The following is a 20374-nucleotide window of genomic DNA, read 5'->3' on the forward strand; positions in this document are numbered from 1 at the left end:
TACCAATTTGTACAAAGTATGACAACGTTAAATTCTTAAACATATTAAAATTTTGTTCCTTACAACGGTTCAAAGCGACAAGAGTCCACTTCAAATGTCTTATCCAGCAGTTGCCAGCAATCACTAATCAGAATATACAGTGCCTAAGTGACTAACTTACACAGGAATGAATCTCTTTAATCCAACAGATCGGACAAAAGAATCGAAAGAACAAAATATGGCTACCCAAGGGGTATTATCAAAAATCTATACTTTTTGAGTATTTACAGTCACAATTCCATTCATTATCAATACCTCGTTATTTTAAGTTCTGAAAATTGTTTCTGATGAGGTGAGAGGAACAGTAGAAAACTCCGAATCAGAAGGTTCACGATGCAAGAAATTCCCGTGAAACGAAGGGTGCACTTGGTTTTGGTTGATGTAAGAGCTTGGTCTTGCGGTACTTGACATAGTGGAGGAATTCCCACTATTATAATTGGGTAAATGTAAATTTCTGTTTGCGGCTTGGGGACTTCCTTCGTGTTGATCTCGCTCTGATCCATTGTTAGTCTCCCTTTTTTCTTTTTCTTCATTTTCTTTAAGGAGAAAATCCACCCATAGATCTGCAAATGACTGAATAAAAGTGTCCAGAAATTATTTTAGAAATTTGGTGGAAGAATAATGGAGAATCCAGCATTCGTTAAATGAAGTAATCCATGTTCACTAGAGAGCTATGAAGTCTAGTTTTTTGGATGGAATGGAGTAGGGAATGTAATTTGTTTTCGTTATCCCTATCGACCAAATTTGGAAGTTGAGAAGGTAAGCTATACAAGGCATACAAACCTGTATCAAAAAACAAGAGAATTTAGAGAAAGGAGTGGTGAGAAAGACCTGGTCGTCTGACATTGCAGTAGAAGCTTCAGCAGAGCTGCCACCCAAGATGCCCCCAACTAGTCGACTAGGAAGACCCAGCACACCCCGGACTACACCTTTGCCAGCTCCTTGCTGCGCAATGCCTATCCTTTGCTTGTCTTCATCAGAAAATCCCAGCATGCGAACCATTAGATCGAGAACCTGAAACAATGGGTACGTACAGATTACCGCGGATGGCAGACCGGTACTTCTTGCTCATGCATTATATAAACTGTCAATAAGATATTCCACATATGGAATGAGACGGGTATGAGCTTTCAGATGAATGTTTGATTAGGTATTAATGATTCTTAACAGATCTAGAACAGGATCACTCGAAATATTGATGATGATTTTTAAGTAGCTTTAGTTTCTAGTTGAGCTTTCTACATCCTCCAGATCAGTTACTGTACCTCTTTGCTGTGATTTCTCTGGAAATATGTCACCAGTAATTTAATTACAATGCGCCTGCAATAAGATCATTTGTTATATTCCTTATTTCCAATCAAAGGAAAGTTCATACAAAACTTTTTAGAATTTATATCACCGGTGTTAATTCAAGTTCAAATATCATATGATAATGAAATTGGCAATCCATGACTGTCTTAAAAATAAATATATATAACACTGAAGATCATTTTAGAGGCACAGAATAGTCAAAACATGCTCTCAAATTTGAACGATCAGGGAGGGGAAGGGCAGTTGGCAAGACAAGCAGAAAAAGTGAGCTCCAATATTTCCACCGATCTCCTATTTTCTTTAACGAAAACAATATAGTGCAAGGAAGTTCACTTTGGTGCATTGTAGATCTAGATGGAGAGCACAAGTTCATATGGTATTGGCCCTGCCTCTAAACATTGATGATACTAGAACCCAGAGGCAGCTTACATGCTAAACCGTTTGGGTACAGTTCAGAGAACATGTTAAAATTTATTCTGGATGAGATTGGAAATGTTATTGCCAGGATGCACAAAGATGACACCACCAGCTTGCTAGTTGATACCCCCCCCCCCCCCCAAGGGTACCTTGTTTAACAATTTATCAAAAAGGCGTATTCAGAAGCTTCCAACAACTTTTGAGACTGGCTTTTTTGGAAAAAAAATGTGTTTGGGGAATTTTTTTTGTTGGGGGTGAGCAGTTGACAATGTCTGCAGAGGATGAACGTGAACGTAGCCTAAGAACTATGGAAAACTGAAGATTAACGAAATTTTGTAGGCCTTGGGGATTGGATTTCTTACACGTGAAGGTATAATGTGATACAGATGACCACCAGGTAGTGAAGTCAAATTGGGTTAATGGTCCTTCCAGTGACACTAACATGGATAGCTTTTAGAGCGACACTATAAAAGACAGTCGTGACTAGAGATACTGCATCACAAAGAATGATCACATTTGGTATCTAGAACAAAAATAAATGAAAAGATCAGGTTGCTCACCTGTCAACAAGAAAATCAGAGTCCACGGACATTCGGTTTAGCCTTGTCATGCTTTGCTCGAGAGCTCGACGCAGTTTGTCATTATCCTCCTCGAGCTTCTTAACTCTGTTATTTCGGTCCTCAACCACTCTTTCAGCTTGCAAAAGCTTCCCTAATATCTCTTCCTTCCCCCTTTTTGATGCTTCTGTTTGTTGGTACGCTTCCTAACAGCAGATACAGGGGAAAATGAGGGCTTAAATTGAATTGGAAACAATGTAAAAGGACATGCATCTTGCCAAGCAGCCAGATCATGTTCATGGCCATGTATGAGAAAGCTGGAGAACTTCAAAAGAACGTGATTAAAATATCAAAGCTCAGCAGTCGTGTATCTCATTTACAAGATGCAAAAAACATGAAATAGAACTGTAAGTTACTCAAACACATCACGACTAAAAAAATTATTTGAAAGCTTCGATACACGTGCACTGATGGCGAAAACTGTGACGAAGTTGAGAAATTATACCTTCAACATCTCAGAAAGTCGAGCTGATTCTTCTTTAACCATGGACAACTCCTGCCGAAGACGTTCCTAAACAGAAAGTATGCACAATTCATATAATATTCTTTGCCTTTCTCATCTAATTTCAACCATGAAAACAAAGTTTGACCTTAGCTTCAATTTCAGCATAATACTGGCCAAGGGCAGTTTGCAGGTTCAGAACTTCAACATTCTTTGCATCTATAGTGCTCCTACAGCTAGTCAATTTTCTATTAAGCTCGTCTATAATTTCCTTAGACTTCTTAAGTTCATTAATATTGGACATTTTAATTTCTTCCTGACTTCCAACTGCCTGCTTCAGAGCTTTCTCCAATTGTAATATTTGAACTCTCTGATATTCATTGGCTTCTCGCAGTTCCACAATGATTTTATTGTCCTCATCCATCTTCTCTGACTCCTCGGATTCCTGTGGATATTTTTTATCACTCAAATTTAAATAAGCACTTATATCATAGATATTTTGATACTAAGACAACGTGACACCAAAAAGAGAAGCGGAACAGCGTCAGACCTTTTCCAGCAAGTGCTGCTTAAGGCGTCTCAATTCTTTTACCGCTTTATCCCTTTCTCGGCGTGTTTCATTTAAATCTTTCTCCAGCTTCTGCATAGATCGCACTATTTCTTCCTTGTGGGAAAATGCCTGCCGTGTATTACCTCTTAGACTAAAGTGCAAAATTATTAAAGAGTATGAATGCACGTCACGAGAAATGCAGTGAAAGTAAATGCTCAAATACTAATCCCTAGAATGATAGCTAAATGAAATGAATTATGGGCTATAAGCCAAATCTTAAAAAGAAAAATAGAAAATAGATCATAATCAACATCAGAAAAAGGAAAATATGACCCACCTCATTCGAGCTACTGGGATGCTTGTTTGAAGAGTCTATATCAACAGGTATGTTTTGGTTGAACAGAGAAGAATGATTTGCCTTTAAAGCAGCCTTTAACTCATCTTTTTCTTTCTATCATGAAAAATATTTATTAAATCCAAGGTGCATATGAATATATATAAATTCATACATGCATGAAGCATAAATAGGCACTTATACGTATATCGAACACACATGCACAAAAAAAATATAGAAATGATAAGATATCGACCTTTATAATAATCTTTTCATTCTCTAAAGAGGAAATGACAGTTTTCAATTTCTCTACTGTGTCATTGGTTTCTTCTCTGTCACTTCTATGCAACTCCGTTTTCAATCGTCCTATGTCTGATATCTTCCTGTTCAGCTCTTCATGTGTGTCGTTCAACTCTTTTGACATCTGTAGATGAGGACAATTTAACCAAGTCCAACTACAAAGTATGAGGCATAAAAAGAGCAAAAGGAGAATTCTGATGGTTTTAACTGCCTGACCTAATGCAGATACGTAGATTGCATAAAAATAAGTGTATATCAGTATCACCGGCAAAATAATCCCCAAATTTACCAACATGGATAACTTCAACAAATTCTGTTGAACACAGATTCTATATATAGGAAAAACAGACTAAAATACTTTTTCCTTTTTTCTGATGTGCAGACACAAACCTAGTAAAAGGATATATGATGAGATATCATCCTGTTATAAGCAACATTAACATAGCATTACTATATAATATGTCAACACGTATCAAACAGTTGATACATTACCAGACTTAAAATAACACATAAATTAACTCGAAAGAGCCATGTGACCACAATCGCCATCCACTAAGAAGAAAACAACTAAGGAACTCACTTCATCATTTTGCCTTTTTAATGAGATCAGATCTTGCTGAAAAGATCCGTTCAACTTCTTCTCATCTGAGAATTGATGAAATAAATCAACCAAAATATTGAAAGCTGAGATGGAAGCGGAGCTGGATCTTGAAAGAGTTTAAAAATACCTTGTAACATTAACTGCAAACTTGCCAATTCATCACGTTCTTTCTCAAGTTGTGTCACCAGTTGTTTCATTTGTGTTTCATGAGTTGCTTTCATCACTGCCCTATTTTCTTCCATCATATCTGTGAGTTCCTAGAAGGCATTAATACAGCTATTATCAAGTCCACACACAGTTGGAAGATGGACTGTGGAAATTATAGATTGTATAAAGGGACAAATTTTTTTAAGAGGAACAAAATCTTCCAGTTTAAAGTCCACATGCATGGAAAACATCAACGAGAAAAAATCATATGCATTTAATGAAGACAAAAAGCAGAACATGGGTGAAGTGAAGATTTCGGCCATTTCTCTGAAATAAAATGACTTCTACATGAATAGAAGAACAGATGCCACTCAATCCCAGGAAAGACTGAGACTTGTCTATCTGGAAAAGAACATTTTTCTCTTACTTTTGCATCTGTCGAAGTGGTTCCATTGCTTTGTCCATCCTGTTTTTTGACAACACCATTGGTTTGTGAGCTTCCAGCAGAATGGATCTTTGCTGCAGCTTTATTATGGCGATTTGAAGAAAGATCGCCATTCCCCTGAAAAATTACATAAACATCAGCTTATAGAAGGTAAATCTTCCTTTTCCAAATATGCTTAGACCAAGAAATTTGCTACATAATGTATACGATTCCGTTTATCGACTAGAAGGCCTTAACAACATCAACTTATTCTAACAAAGCCAATGTCCAAAGCATTATATTTATCACTAAAACACAAGTCAGACTTGCATCAGTTTCACCATCTACATTCCATACCCCACTTCCAAATCAGCATAAGCCAGCCTCTCTTCCACTCGCCTCTGCCAAGTGATCAATCTTATGTTTCAAACTCCATGAAACTGCTTTCCATGACCAAATTGAAGTCACAATTGAACCTAAACATGTGTGCTAGGACTGAAGTATGTACTGCTTCACAGAATTTATGATCATTAAAAGGTGTACACTGTACAGTGAATACAGATTTCATAATTAACAATATAGATTACACATTTAAATCTAAAACTTATTTTACATTCATCTAAAACCAAAATCCAAATCCACTAACATATTTCTGTCTCAACCCACATCTTAAATCCTTTATGCGTACCTTAGGCACAGTTTTGGCTGCATTTAGAGCAGAGTTTGTAGTAAGGAGATGTTTCAATGAGCCATTTTCTTCAGTCAGCTTTGAAATCTGATCCTGTAATTTAAGATCACAGCATAAGAGACCGCCACAAATCCTGTTTATAAATTTGCTGATAAAACAGAGATAATTTATGCCAAAAAATTCAAAAACATTGTGGAACCGGCTAACTGCAATTTGTCGAACTAAAATCATTTAAGACTTTTTCTCACCAGCACTTATCCAACAAAATAATGTTTTGGCCAGAGTTAGTTAAAAGTCAGAAAGGACCATAGAAAGCAAGCTATCCTTTGATTTTTATTTCTTATAAAAATCCTTTAGTTCAACCTATTCAGCAAAAGAATTGAATGAAAGAGAGGATAAATGTAAGGGGAAAACAAACAACCTCTTTCTCCTTCAATAAAGCCGCATAATTAACTGATAAAGCTTTGATTTCTGCCTCAGATTCCTTAAGTCTTTTAATATCTGATTTGTATCGTTCAATCTGCAAGAGATGAAAAATATGTATCAAGGAGCACAGCTGGTCACACCATAAGCTGGATGAAACTAAAATTGCTCGATATAGCCAGCCTTATGAACGAAAGAATTCAAGGCAAATGTAATAAAACTATCTCCACCCCACCTCTCTCGAAATTTAATCACAATCCGGCTGAAAATATTGTGTAAAAGTATAATCTGTTAGAAAAAAAATGAAGTCATTTCATGCAGGTTAGACTACTAACAGCACTAAGACTGATGTTTCCTATTCGTTTGATATCAGATCGGATTAATTACTCACTAGATGCATACGCACAACCCACCCATAGTAAAAAATACAAAAAGCCATCTGTTTCAAAAAAACTAATCAAGGTATTAACAACTGGTTTCATAGCCATCTGACATGAAAATGGCAATATTGCCAAGTTAAACACATCAATTACCAGGCAGATTTACTGAAATTTGTGGTTACAAATTACAATAATCCTCATGAAGATGTCCAGTTAATCAAACCAGTTTTGAATGCGGAAGTTAGCGGACAAAATAAACCAGGAACTGGCCCCTTTCAACAAGCAAGAGCTGATAACTTCGACCTGAATAAATTAGACTAAAGCCAGACTCCAGTTTTACAATCACTGACACTAAAATATGTTCTGACTTTCTGAATTCCAATCCACAGTCCTGTGATTCTATAAAAGTATTTGTTCACAGCTGAATTAGTAAATGCATAAGAAGTCCTAAGAAAACCCAGTCAGATTAAAAAAAATACCTGTGCCACTATAAAGCGAAGGTTATCAGAGTCTCATGATATATGCATGCATATGTTCGAGTGCACAACTACAACTTGTATCATAGTTCTTCCAGGGACTAAGCAATGAAAAGTAATTTTCAAAGACCACGAATGAAAATCATATTCAGGAAATTTTGATGACATTATCTTCATGTCCAGATCATGGTAGGTTTTAGCATAGATAGACATTGCCATAAACAAGCAAACCTCACCCAATATCAAGTCGGACACAAAAAAATGTTTAGCTTTGTGAAACATCCTTCAATAAAGAAGTCTAAGAATCCCGCTCAACCTCTGAATATTGGGCCCATAGAAAAATAAAAATTTCAAATCACATTAATTGTTAGATGGAGAAGAAAAATAAAAAGTACAGTAAACGATCCCAACTAAAAATAGTCAGAGAAAAAACACAACCTCGCTAAATCAAAACAAATACCACCCAAAATAACTCGTGATTACCTCATGATCATAAGGGGAGTCAAAGCCATTGGTGATTGGCGAATGCATCGGCGAACCCGAACGATTAAAATTGCGAGAAATTCGCCGCCCAGAAACTCCATTGCTATTTTCCAATCGATCCCGGGGAGGAGTATACAAGGAGAGCTCATCATCGTCCTCCTCGTGAACATCTAGCGCAATTTTACTCAAACTTTCCTTTAAAGTGGCTACAGAACTCCACATAGCATCAAATTGTACAACGGCAAAATTGCCCTTCTATATTACTCTTGCATATATATATCTGAATATTTTGGGTGATATTGTTTCGGATTCGAACTCAAAGAGAATTGTGAAGATGGATCGAGAGAAAAAAACTTAGAAAATGAAATGAATTAGATTTGGGGGTTTAATCTTACGGTAGATCTATTAATTAACATGTGAAACGAATAGGTTGCCTAACGCCTACGTGAAAAATAAATAAATAAATAAAGGAAAAAAGAAAAAACTAAACGGGCCTGAAGACGTAATCCCCGGTCAGGCTTAAATTTAAGTATTGGGCTCTATTCAAGTTTCCAGCCCATTAACGTTCAACAATCGCTTTTTTCTTATTTGTCGATAACGGCCAACGTTCCATTCCCAAGATTCATAGACAGATTTCCTAAGATGAGATGGATTGGATTTTAATATTTTGTATCGAAATCACTCAAATTTTTTTGATAATTGGAGTAGACAACTAACTATGGATGATATGCAAGCAACAAGCACAGACAAATGCACTGAAAACTTTAAATTATATTACATAAGCTCTTTACATCAGTTCAATATATGAAAAAAGATCACAGCGATGCACACATGCATATGCATCTACATATTTATATATATTCTAGACATGGCTTTTGATAGAAGAGCTGTAACCACTCTCATCATCATAGTATTTGGACCAAAGCATCACTCCTCCATACTTTTTAGACCCTTTAATCTTGGGCAGCACTTTCGAGATCAGATCAGAAACAGGAACGAATCCGGTTCCAGCTGCATCAGGTGCTGCGGGTAAGCCCAAGAAGATCTTGGTTGCAGGAATAGAAGAAGTCCATATTTTCCAAGATTCTTGAAAACTTGTAGCATTTAGAGGATTGAATTGGCAAGGAGGATTATTGTAAAACTGAACCCAAACGTAGTCGAATAAGCCAGTCTTCAAAGCTCCTCCAACCCATTGATCAGGAAACGGGCACTGTGGAGCTGCGGTTAAGTGCACTTTCTTGCCTCTCTTGCTATAGCTTGAAAGATATCTAGCAAGTTCATCCCAATGTTGGCCTGTTCCAGATTCGATATCGAAGTCAACTCCATCCAAAACAGCCCCACCAAGAGGCCGGAACGTTGATTTTCCACCTAAAAAGTTGTTCCAAATGTATGTAGCAAGCTGCCTCGCGTCCTCAGAGGAAACAAGGGAGTATCCACCGGCTCCTCCTCCCATAGACAGCAGAACTTTGATTCCTTTTGCTTGACATAATTTAATATCCGAACTTAAAGCCGTGCATTCGTTGCTGTACGGATCACAATGACCGGCAAGATTGATCATTGGTTTCTGCCCGTTTCCGAATGATGCAAGAAAAGCTAAGATCACATATTCATAGTTTCCAGTGGCACAGGTATCAGCGAGTGTACCTTCATTCCCATTTTGACCCCAGTATATCGCGATTCGTCCGGCTTCCGAACCTGCCACCAGCATTGGCATCAGTAGTGCAAGAAAAGTTGCAATATTAGATTTCTTGGAAGCCATAAAAAGGTATCGATCTTTAGATTCAAACTCAGTAGATTAATTGAGTTTCTCTGGTGCAGAACTATTGTAGCAGTGCATGCTTCTTATAGTGCAAGAGATTTAGAATATGCTAATGTATGATTAGCTGATATTTTGTCACATAATTTTGTGCCTTTCAGGTAGTGTGCGTGGCTGAAAGGTCACGTATTTTTAAAGCACACGGAGTTCAGAAAGAAGCTGAACTTTTGTGTGTTATAAAAGTGTGTGTGTGTCTTCTAGCTGCTGTTTGTTTTCTTACATCTAAATTCATTCGAGTGATTGTGATTAAAATAATAACGAGTCATTCAACATATACCCAAAGCAGCTATCAGACTTCAATATTTTGCCAATCTAACCGCAAGATCATTCTCAAATAATTTATTTTTTTAAAATAAAGGCCGGCTAAAAATTTTGAAGGCGAGGTATTTAGATGAGCATGGTTGACTGGAACTAGCCCATCCAATACAAACCTGATTTTACTTTTTTGAAAATGAAATTAGGAGCTCTTGAAAATACAAGCCTACAAGTGTTCTTGTTACTAAACATATATCAGATGCTCGTACTATACCGAGTTATCCGGGTTCGTGGTCGTGGTTATTAGAAGTCCGATGCGCTTGGTATCGTGGAGCTTAGAGGTGGTGCTCCGACACAGACCATGGTGATATAGGATATCTTAAGGGATAATTGTATAATACACTATACGGGGAAAAATCATTAGTCAAATGACTCAAATATGTACCTTGTAAACTATTTATATTTACTAAACAAATATTCATTAGTTTATTTATATTTATTAAACAAATATTCATTAGTTTATTATCGAAAGTGAATTATTAATATCAAGCATGCATTTCATTTGAAATTTAATCTCCACGTTTGAAGTATTCTTAGAAAGGTTTTTGATTAAGGCACAGGTGCACCAAGAAAGTTTGTGCTCCCTAATGAACTTTCCATGGGCTAAGCGTCCATTCGTCAAGTTTCAGAGCTTGAGTGCACACCTTTACAGAGCCACAAAAAACACACTCAAAACAGTGGCATCCAAAATTCGCAGGATTTTCTTTTGATGTAACGTTATAAAAGAAAGGGTTTTAGAAAGTTAAATGTATGTCCTAAAAGCATGAAATTCATAATTTATTTTACTCAAGACATGCATTATTGAGAAGATATAAGCCAAGGCAGAAAGACTTTAGTGTTTACTCAGCTCATACGCCATTCAGGAAATTTACATTACGTAGTATTTATTGACAGATGCCCGAGTTTTTAAACTCGAACTGTGTCAGCATCATACAAAATTTGATACAAATTGAAATCCCAGAGCACGATGCTTTGGAAAGGCATCTCAAGATAAGCTGGAGGACACCATTAACACACGGATCAACATCTACCACAGAGGCACAAGATGTCCCGTATAATCCCAGCTTGAATAAGCACTCAAGAAGATGAAAGTTGGAAACTTCAGTTTCTTCTACTGGAATGCTGACAAAAACTCCTATAAGGCAAACAAGCTCTATGTGTCTCATTATCTTTCAGAGCAACATTCATTCACTGGAAATTTCAGTAATAGCACATTTTTTCATCGAGGCGGATGAAAATTCAAAATAAGTGGGCTTTGGGGTCGAGGGGCAGCCTATTGTCTGAATCATCTGCTCCACTCCTAACACTTGAAATTTATGGGGTCCATTTAGAGCAATATTATGAACTCTGTGCTCATAAATCTTCCCATTTTTGTCTAGCTTGTACTCTGAGGTCCCATCAAACCGGCTACGGCTCTCCCATGGAATTCGTGGGATGCCATGAACAATCCAACGAACCATTATCATGTTCTCCGATGGCTGCCAGACACTTACAATGTCAACCCACAAGGTTTTGAAAAGGATACCTCCATAAAATCTCAACGACCAGAAGATTGACTTGTAGTTTTCTATACCACCAAAAGTGTTGTATGGATCTTTGAACACAATATCATCCCTATGCAATGAAGGAGAAGAAAGAAGAATTAGAGAAGTTTAATCTTGTTATTTCTCTTTCAAAGTGAGAGTAACAAGCCTCATGAAATTATATAGCAGAATTAAATCATAACTGAGAAAAACACATCCATATTTCCAATCCTAAGCCCTTTAATATACTCCGAGTAGAATAAACTTATGACACGTCTTCTCCATATATACTGGTGTTTAATTTGTGGGGGAAACTATACTATAAGAGGTCAATCAAAAACTTTCAATAGGAAACCAACTAATCAAGACTGACAGACGTTTAAATAGCCAATCATCTCTCTATTATTAATCTTTATCCATACCAGTGTACTCGAACACCCAAAGCTGCATGACTGGAGTGATACACGGATATAAAATTATTGCATATCAGTTTCAAACCATTGAGTAGCCTAAATCAAAGGAATTAAAAGCCAATCATTCCCTTAATTTTACATCGATATCATGCATTAATCAATAAAATTTCGCATCAGTCAAATTGGCCATAAAATACTGATCTATACAAAACACATACAGCTTTCAACTCAATCAAATGTATGGATCAACAATAAATGAAGCGAAAATATAAACAAAGGTAAAGTAAACTACAGAACAAGCAAACAGATGGCCATCATAAGTAACAAACTGTTCGATTATGCATATTTTTTTCAAACAAAAGGCATGAAAAAGTTTCTTTAACGTCAAACCTGTAGATATCAAAGCTGAGCTCTTTGTGGAAAAGCTCCGGAAATTCCTCTCGGAGGGTCCGAATAGCATAACCCATATTGACATAATAGTTCCGCCTCTCCTCTTCCTCATCCTCACTCTTCCTCGAAGGAAAAGGCGCGGTTTCACTCTGCTTTATCTGAGAGGAGAAAATTCCGTGCAACCACCCGACACTATCCACGTATTTACCCCTCAAATCCAAAGTCTGAGCAGAACCCTTTTCCAAATCCCTAACACTAGAAAAGACCCTAATCCTAGAATTCCTACTCTTGATACTCTGAGCAATCGATGACTGATTTTCTCGTCTGATACCAACTGATGAAAATATTTCCGGATAGGGGATTAGAAGCGCCATTCTTTAGATATCAGGTAAAGGAAATATATCCAATCCAAATTTGTGCGATAATTTTCAAAAGATGGGCATTTTCTTCTCTTCAAGCTTTAAAAATCGGTAATTCTGCGATGCAAATACCGACTGCAAGAGAGAGAAAAGGGGGGCGAATCATTCTTGGAAATGGGGTAGGAGGAGAATTTGTAGCGGATAAGTTTGCTTTTTTGGATAATTCATAATAATAAAGATTTTATAATAAATTGAACAATTAAAAGCCGGGGACCAGTTTATTACAGACTATTTTAAAAAAATTATTTGATATTTTGGTAATTTATATATTTTTGTATTATTTAATTAATTATAAAACCCGTTTAGATTATGAGTGGTCTCATATAAGAACGTCTCACGGATACTAATATGTGAGACGTATCAACCCTACTCATATTCACAATAAAAAGTAATATTCTTAGCATAAAAAATAATATTTTTATGGATGACCCAAATAAGATATATGTCTCACAAATTCGACCTGTGAGACCGTCTCACACAAGTTTTTGTCTTAGATTATTGTTTACTGATATATTTCATAATTTTTTCCCTCTATATAAATGTTTTTATCAAGGCAAATACTTGTGCGAGACGGTCTCACGGATCGTATTTGTGAGACGGATCTCTTATTTGGGTCATCAATGAAAAAATATTACTTTTTATGCTAAGAGTATTACTTTTTATTGTGAAAATGGGTAGAGTTGACGGTCTCACAGATTAAGATCCGTGAGACAATCTCACATGAAACCACTCTTTTATGAATATGCCATTCAGACCAACTGCAGAAATGAATCGATGTTGCAGAAAAGAGTCTTGTGCTTCATATACTTTTATCTTAAAAATATTGGTTTCAAGTTGTGTTTCACACAAATAGATGGACATGTATATGACAAGCAGCGGGGATTCAGCACGCACAGTTTTTGTCCAAACTTACTTACATTTCGGTTACATTTAACATAAACCACAAAAATTGTGCATGTTCACAGACAACCACCACCATATATTCCAAATTTATGGGCTCCAATAGCGACAGGGCAATGATAAAAAATGTATAATCTCATCAACCCACAAAAGAATGAATACCAAAATCAGATAAATCTCATGCCGGATTGACTGACGAACCACAGAGTTGGATGAGTCCTCTGACTTGGAGTCGCCATTTCCAAAATTCAGAAAGGGTGTTTTGTTCCGTGAAACTATTCACATAATCGATTCAGGTTGAAAGGAAAGCCCTCCAACTCATTATAGTCTGCCAAGTGGAGACTCAGAAGCATGATCATCCACCAACCAAAGGCCATAATCTTGGAATCGTTTAGTCTTCTTTTCAAAACCAACTATATAGTTGTTATGTATGATAACATGCATCCCCTTGGTTTCTTCTACCCACGTCTTGTTCTTGAAATATAAACCTCCAGTAGGGAAAGCATGTTGAGGAAGCAGGTATAAGTCCACCTAAAGCGATATCACAGATATAATGCACAAGTGAAATAAGGAACCCAGAGCAGCGGACATGACCCATATTTGCGCTGTGACAGAAAATCCCATTATATGCCTACCTGCTCAGCAGTTTTATTCAGGGCCCAATTAAAGGCAGGTTGGTCGTTAGCTTTCTTGGCTTTAGACCAAGGTTGAGCCTGAAGTTCTTTGATCCACTTATCCATGACAAGTTTTGCTCCACTTGTGGGGCGCAGATAGATCATGCAGCTGCAAATGTAAGTCCGGCCCTTTTTCCCTGGAGGTGGCAAGTCATGAGAGTGATTCAGAGGCTTCACCTGACATTTCAAAGAGCGGAAAAAAGTGGATCTTTTATCGTTCAATCAGGAGCACAAATTCATGAAAAGAACAAATTCAACTAGTATCATATTTTAGATTTCAATTGAACCAGACTTTGAGTTACAGATCGATTGGCAATAAATTAAATGATTTTAATTTATAACCAATTCTAGCTTACTTACATAAGCCATGTCGTCTGTGAAATACACATCATGCTCGCCTTTCAGATAAGGAAACGGATCTGCCAGCCAGACCATGTCAACATCATTGTACATGACATTATAGCCGAGCTCCAGAATTTGCAGAAGATGTCGGGGCCTTCTGGCGGTAAAATTAAAGAAGCCCTGAAATATGAAATCAACCGGGATTATCGACAAGAAAGCACTGTCACATCTGGTAGTTGCTCATTAGAAGAAGCAGACAAACATTGGTGGAAAATGGCTTTATTTACACCATCCAGTCCGCCATACAACAGGTTAAAATTATTCTGTAGCACTCACTTTCTCCAAAAATCAGAAAGGCATCTTACAAAGGATTGCAGCTACTATGTTTGAACAACTTTGTCCAAAAATACTGGCTGCTTAAATCAAACCTTACAAAAACTTATTTGAAACCAACTCGTGACTAACACTTCAATGGTTGAAGACAAGCACCAAACCATACACATATAAAATGAACAATTAATTTCCCAACCAACCATATCAGAATTACATCAGCAACTGTTTGCGCTAAAAATAGAAAAATTGTGCAAAAAGAAACATCATATCAGATATCATCTGTCTCAAAGCATCGAAATTCTATAAAGAAAATTCAAATAATTCACATATGATTCAAAAGATGATCAGTAATTAGCAGCCTAAGCTTAGCAAGTTGCACTAGGCCACTACAAATAGCAACTGCTGAACAATAAGAAATCACACCTATCAGTATATTACTATCCAATTGAAGACAACGATAGAATCCTTAAAATATATTTATTGTAACCGGCATTCTGTATCAATTTTAAGATCAGGGATACAAAAACTAAAAGCGCCTATAGCTGATAGTGTACCAGACACTTGTCAATGTTAATCCTACAAATAATGCACAAGCTATTCCACCAAAAGCAAAGTGTATCAATCTCCAAATCACTCAAAAATATATATACACATATAAACTACCTCCGACCCAAACTTATGTGCAGCCGCCGCATCCAACGCAGGAGGCACTAAAACCGCATGCCCCGGCCACCGCTCATTAACCTTGTAAAGAGTAGCGTAATCCTCCGCAATCACTAAAACCTTGTCCTGCTGCCTCTGCCGCGCAATGCTAATCAACCAATTGCGCAAGAACGGCAAATAAGCCTCACTCACAGCACAAACGATCAAAGTGTTATCCTTTTCCACTCGAGCCGCCGCATCGGCCAAGGTGTAGTCATGCCACTTCAAGTTTGAGCTCGAATTCAAGGATAAAAAGCTAAATGGCGCCTGAATATGAGGGAATAGTACACCGATAACAACCAGAAGAGCGAGGAGGAGGAGCAAGGCGGTACGGCTGAGAAGTGCAGAGGATATGGGTTTATGGTAATTTTGCAGGGATCGATGGGATAATTGGTGGCGATCCGTAGAAGTGTTCTGATTCGGCCTTTGATGAAGAAATTGTGATGACATTTATTTGTTTTGTACTCTTCCGTTCCGATAAAATTTGAGATTTCTACAGTGTGGAAGCTTTGAAATGGACAAACTCCGAACGGGTGGTTCACACACTGACACGCACTAGACGGTGTGATCAGATCGGTGCTTGAAATAATACGAGGTGAATTGGAGACGAAACGGAGATTTCCAATTGGTAATGGGCTGAGACTGAATGGCTAATTGAATTTTACTATGGGCTGCTTCCATTGGGTTCTCTTCTTGCTCATTTCCAGCCCAATAATTTCTTGTACTAATCACAAACAAGCTCATTTCATTTGGGTCCAGACTACTTTTAACCCACAAAGTGAATCATCCACATTAGTCAAAATTTCATATTGGCTTCAGATTTTATTTTTAACCCAAATAGGTAACAACAAAGATAATTGGTAGAGCATCGCCATCGTATCTAAAGATTAAAATGGTACGTAAATTAAAGGTGGTTTGCTAATAAATAAATGAACAGAGATTTTCTTTTTATATAAACAAAAAGTAATAAAGGAGGAAAGTTCTCAATTGTCTACCGCATTGACTAAATTCAGTGGGCGATGGAAAAACAGACCAAAACTTAGAAAATATAATGAATTGTTTGAACTCCATGTTCATTCCAAAAGGGCAAATAATTCATCGAATCACGTTTTCTATTTTTAAAATAAAAAAAAAACTTTTTCATCAAAGATTAGTAATTTACATTTGCAGCTAGGGTGAAAGGTAAGTTAAATTTTAGGCAAAAATTTGTGTGAGACGGTCTCGCGGGTCGTATTTTGTTAGACGACTCTCTTATTTGGGTCATCCATGAAAAAAATATTACTTTTTATTGTGAATATCGGTAGGGTTGACTCGTCTCACAGATAAAGATTCGTGATATCATCTCACAAGAAATCTGTTCCAAATTGTTTATGGTGTATGATTTAAGTTTAGACCTGAATTAGTACGAGTAAATAAGCCGAACAAACTTTCTTATTGTTTTATTAATAAATCTTAAATTATATTTCATATTACAAATGGTTTGACATTAAGGTCATAAATTTGAGGACTCAATTCATAATAAATCTCCGCCTCAATTCAAATAATATATATAATTTCACACTATTTCCATTGACTTCACAAATTGGTGGTATATCTTGTCAATGACTAGATATGATGTGTCACTCTGAAATTTAGATGGCCTTGTCTCCTTCAATTATATTATTATATTATTGAAATGGAATCTTAGGTCATTATCTTTCACAAAATGCGGACAAAAAAAAAAGATTGATAATAATTTTTTTATAACCTTAAATCTTTTGGGGACCTCAAATCCTCAACCAAGTTTCCATTTTTTCCGTGTATGCCCTACAAGACCGACTATTTTGTACATAACCCTTTGTGGAGTTAGGCCAAAGTTTCACGAAAAGGATACATGGGAGGCTTGAAATCTGTCCAAGTGTTTATTACGTGAAAATCACCACTTGTGTAATCATGGAGTTTGAAACAAAATATCCCGTTGTAAAGATACATCATCATTCTAAATTATTTTTATATTAGTGATACTCACGCCCCTCTGACGCTCAAGTCAGAGACTGAGGATATAAGATGAGAGCAGCTAAGAGTGCTGCTGAAAATAATAATATGAATGAATGAATTAAACACTCAAACCTGATATTTATAGTAGATAAGCATTTGATGTGCATGTCCTCCATTTGAGCTAGGGATGGACCAGGATCTCATCCACAGAGTATCGATTAGTATTTTATTCTTATAAATTAAAATTATATGTCTACTTAAAGGAAACAAATGGAAAGTATTCCATCCATTTGCAAAACGCCAATAATAAACAAAAGAAACCAAGAATCGTACGCAACTTCGACTTTCCAGCGAAGCATGAGTCTACGATACTAAAAACCAAGAATGATTAGCACAGTATTTATAATATACACACTCCAAATTGAAATTCTCTAGTACAAAGCAGGATGAAATTTAAATTACTAAGTGGTTGAGCTGTAGTTGCATCAGCCCGATACCAAACGCAAAATCGCTTACGAGATAGCACAAGCATTTGGATTCTCTTCCATACTGCGGTGCTGCTGCATATAGTAGTATGTGTTGATCGGGGGATAATACGGTCTGTATGGCATTATTGTGCCGAGGACGGGTTCGGGTTCAGCCTTCTTTTCGCCTTCCTTCTTGGGCTCGTCTTTCTTTGCTTCATCCTTTGGCTCCTCTTTCTTGGCCTCGTCCTTTTTCTCCTCTTTCTTAGCTTCTTCTTTCTTTGGCTCCTCCGGCTTTTTCTCCGGTTCTTTGGCTGGACCAACAGAGATTATGTCAGCCGGCCAATTCTTTTTGCGCAGTTTGCTAACCACGGTCACGGGGTCGACTGTCCCGATTATTATTAGTTTCTTCCCTTTTATGTCGATACTGATTTCATCAATGCCTACAAAAAAGATGCTCCAAAAGTTTCTAGTGATGACTGAGTATCATCACATATGCAAGATCGAGCGATGGTCGTTGACACAGAAAAGTACAATTATCGGCAGTGTGATTATACTTTGAATTTTAAAACCATACGTTACGCCAAACTACGTACAAGTATTCAAATCTATCCCACGTAGACAATCAAATCGGTACGGTGAGAAAAATTATTACGACTACGACCCAACAACTTATTTGTGTCTTCAAGGTACAACATCGGAAGATCACGGGAGACAGATACCAAACTGACGAGATCCAACAGTAGTAAATGCAACCAGCACCACACCTAACTTAAAAGTGTGGTGTATAAAACACGTGAACAATGGATGCACACATTTTTCAAATTTACCGTCAGCATAAGTTGAGATCAATGATTTTACATAATCTTGCATCATCACGTACAAATTCTAGTTATGGCTGTCAATTTGAGGTTGTTCATACAGACAGACCTATTATATATCACTCCAATGCATACAAGCTAACTAAACGAAAATCTTAATAAAGAAAAACTCGACAAGAACGACCTCTTTCCATAAAGATAACTACCCTTTGTTGAAATAATGAGTGATCACACGAAGTAAATAAAAAGACATGCTTAGAGATGTGAATGTCAATAGTCAAAACACAGATTTGTAAAAGAGAAAATAAAGATCTAGAAGACTTTTAAAATACCTGCAAGAGTGGACACAGTCTTCAAAGCCCTTCTCTTGTCTTCCGCGTCTGCCAAATCCAACCTCAACACGAATTTCTGCAACAAAATATAAACCAGATACCAAAAAAGTTTCATTTTTAAATGAACAACAAAACTCCACAATAACAGAACATATACAAAAAAAAAAAAAAAAGAACTCAAGAAATAACAATACATAGCTTTATACGACCGGTAAAAACTAGAAACTATATATAGATTCACAGAATTTCTAGCACGCGAAAAATTTGTCAAGGGAATCGACGATAATGTACACTGCATGACATCAAACCAAAAGGTAACAATCTTTAATGGGAAAAAAACCATTCTTTTAAACTCTGGCGTGCACAAAAAAAGAAAAATAAAAGAAGAGAAAACCCAAAATAAAACGAAGAAATCCCACGAAGAATCCGAACAGAAAGTGGAGAATAATGCAATCAAACCTTCATTATCTTTGTGGGCTTTTCAGATAATTTTTCTACCTCAGAAATGTAGTAGAGGCCTTGAGGAGCAGGTAGCTCAGAAAAACAAGAGGCTAGAAGCCCCAAATAAAGCTTAAAAAGATCGAAAATGAGACCGGGAAGAAATAGAAAGACTAACGCCAGAAAACGACAGGGGTAATAGTTCTGGCCTCACTATAAAAGAAGACTATATTATTACCAGAAAATAATATTTTGACAGTAAAATGCTAAATAATCATACATACAATTAATATTTTGACAGAAAATAATATTTTGACAGTAAGATGATAAATCATATATATATATATATATATATATATATATATATATATGTATATGTGTGTGTATATAAATGTTTGAACAATTGTTTTGAGAATATAGGTGAATAAGGTGTTATAATTTGTGTGAAAATGATAAAAATCTAATTTTAAGAATTCAAACGACAATGAATACTAAATTTGATCAATTACTTATAATCTCTTGAACAAATACAGCGTTATGAACAACCAAAACTAAAAAAAAATATGGAAAATTGAAACATAAACTCCTCACATAATTCATCTTTATAATAAATCGCTGGAATTTATAAAACATGAAAATATAACAAATAAGATGGCTGAAATCTACTATGAGAAGGTTTAGAATACTAGAAAATGTACTTGAATTGAATGACTGAAAACTAAGGTTCACTCGACCTATCTCTGTGGGCACTGTCCGCAGGGTCGATCCAACTGCTCGAATTTTTCCGAATCAATTTTTTTTTTTACATGAAGGTGGACCCGGATCACTCATGTGGAGTGATCTGGGCCGTTCATTGCCCGTGCAGGCAGGCAGGTTGAAACAA

General features: G+C 36.6%; 5 protein-coding genes across 5 annotated transcripts; all 5 read right to left on the reverse strand.

The window, feature by feature from the left end:
- Nucleotides 1-13: 13 nt before the first annotated feature.
- Nucleotides 14-8045, reverse strand: LOC140822041 (golgin candidate 4-like). Its single transcript, XM_073182764.1, has 15 exons — nucleotides 7633-8045; nucleotides 6292-6390; nucleotides 5871-5963; nucleotides 5186-5320; nucleotides 4739-4868; nucleotides 4591-4655; nucleotides 3967-4134; nucleotides 3714-3827; nucleotides 3377-3505; nucleotides 2975-3271; nucleotides 2830-2895; nucleotides 2328-2530; nucleotides 1305-1359; nucleotides 871-1053; nucleotides 14-612 (listed from the first exon to the last, which is right to left on the reverse strand). The coding sequence occupies exons 1-15, from the start codon at nucleotides 7852-7854 to the stop codon at nucleotides 304-306; spliced, it is 2268 nt and encodes a 755-aa protein (XP_073038865.1). The 5' UTR covers nucleotides 7855-8045; the 3' UTR covers nucleotides 14-303.
- A 367-nt stretch (nucleotides 8046-8412) lies between these two features.
- Nucleotides 8413-10095, reverse strand: LOC140821875 (hevamine-A-like). The gene has a single exon (XM_073182540.1). The coding sequence runs from the start codon at nucleotides 9389-9391 to the stop codon at nucleotides 8495-8497; it is 897 nt and encodes a 298-aa protein (XP_073038641.1). The 5' UTR covers nucleotides 9392-10095; the 3' UTR covers nucleotides 8413-8494.
- A 480-nt stretch (nucleotides 10096-10575) lies between these two features.
- Nucleotides 10576-12661, reverse strand: LOC140821917 (uncharacterized). Its single transcript, XM_073182599.1, has 2 exons — nucleotides 12090-12661; nucleotides 10576-11377 (listed from the first exon to the last, which is right to left on the reverse strand). Exons 1-2 carry the CDS (start codon nucleotides 12461-12463, stop codon nucleotides 10948-10950), a joined length of 804 nt encoding a protein of 267 aa, XP_073038700.1. The 5' UTR covers nucleotides 12464-12661; the 3' UTR covers nucleotides 10576-10947.
- Nucleotides 12662-13310: 649 nt separating this feature from the next.
- Nucleotides 13311-16073, reverse strand: LOC140822095 (UDP-D-xylose:L-fucose alpha-1,3-D-xylosyltransferase MGP4-like). The gene is made up of 4 exons (XM_073182820.1): nucleotides 15421-16073; nucleotides 14443-14604; nucleotides 14044-14259; nucleotides 13311-13939 (listed from the first exon to the last, which is right to left on the reverse strand). Exons 1-4 carry the CDS (start codon nucleotides 15907-15909, stop codon nucleotides 13730-13732), a joined length of 1077 nt encoding a protein of 358 aa, XP_073038921.1. The 5' UTR covers nucleotides 15910-16073; the 3' UTR covers nucleotides 13311-13729.
- Nucleotides 16074-17805: 1732 nt separating this feature from the next.
- On the reverse strand, nucleotides 17806-19673 carry LOC140822091 (heavy metal-associated isoprenylated plant protein 39-like). Its single transcript, XM_073182816.1, has 3 exons — nucleotides 19513-19673; nucleotides 19054-19129; nucleotides 17806-18343 (listed from the first exon to the last, which is right to left on the reverse strand). Exons 1-3 carry the CDS (start codon nucleotides 19516-19518, stop codon nucleotides 17949-17951), a joined length of 477 nt encoding a protein of 158 aa, XP_073038917.1. The 5' UTR covers nucleotides 19519-19673; the 3' UTR covers nucleotides 17806-17948.
- Nucleotides 19674-20374: the final 701 nt, after the last annotated feature.

This window comes from Primulina eburnea, unplaced genomic scaffold, assembly GCF_022965805.1.
Source record: "Primulina eburnea isolate SZY01 unplaced genomic scaffold, ASM2296580v1 ctg739_ERROPOS11973397, whole genome shotgun sequence".
In the NCBI taxonomy this organism is placed as follows: Eukaryota; Viridiplantae; Streptophyta; class Magnoliopsida; order Lamiales; family Gesneriaceae; genus Primulina; species Primulina eburnea.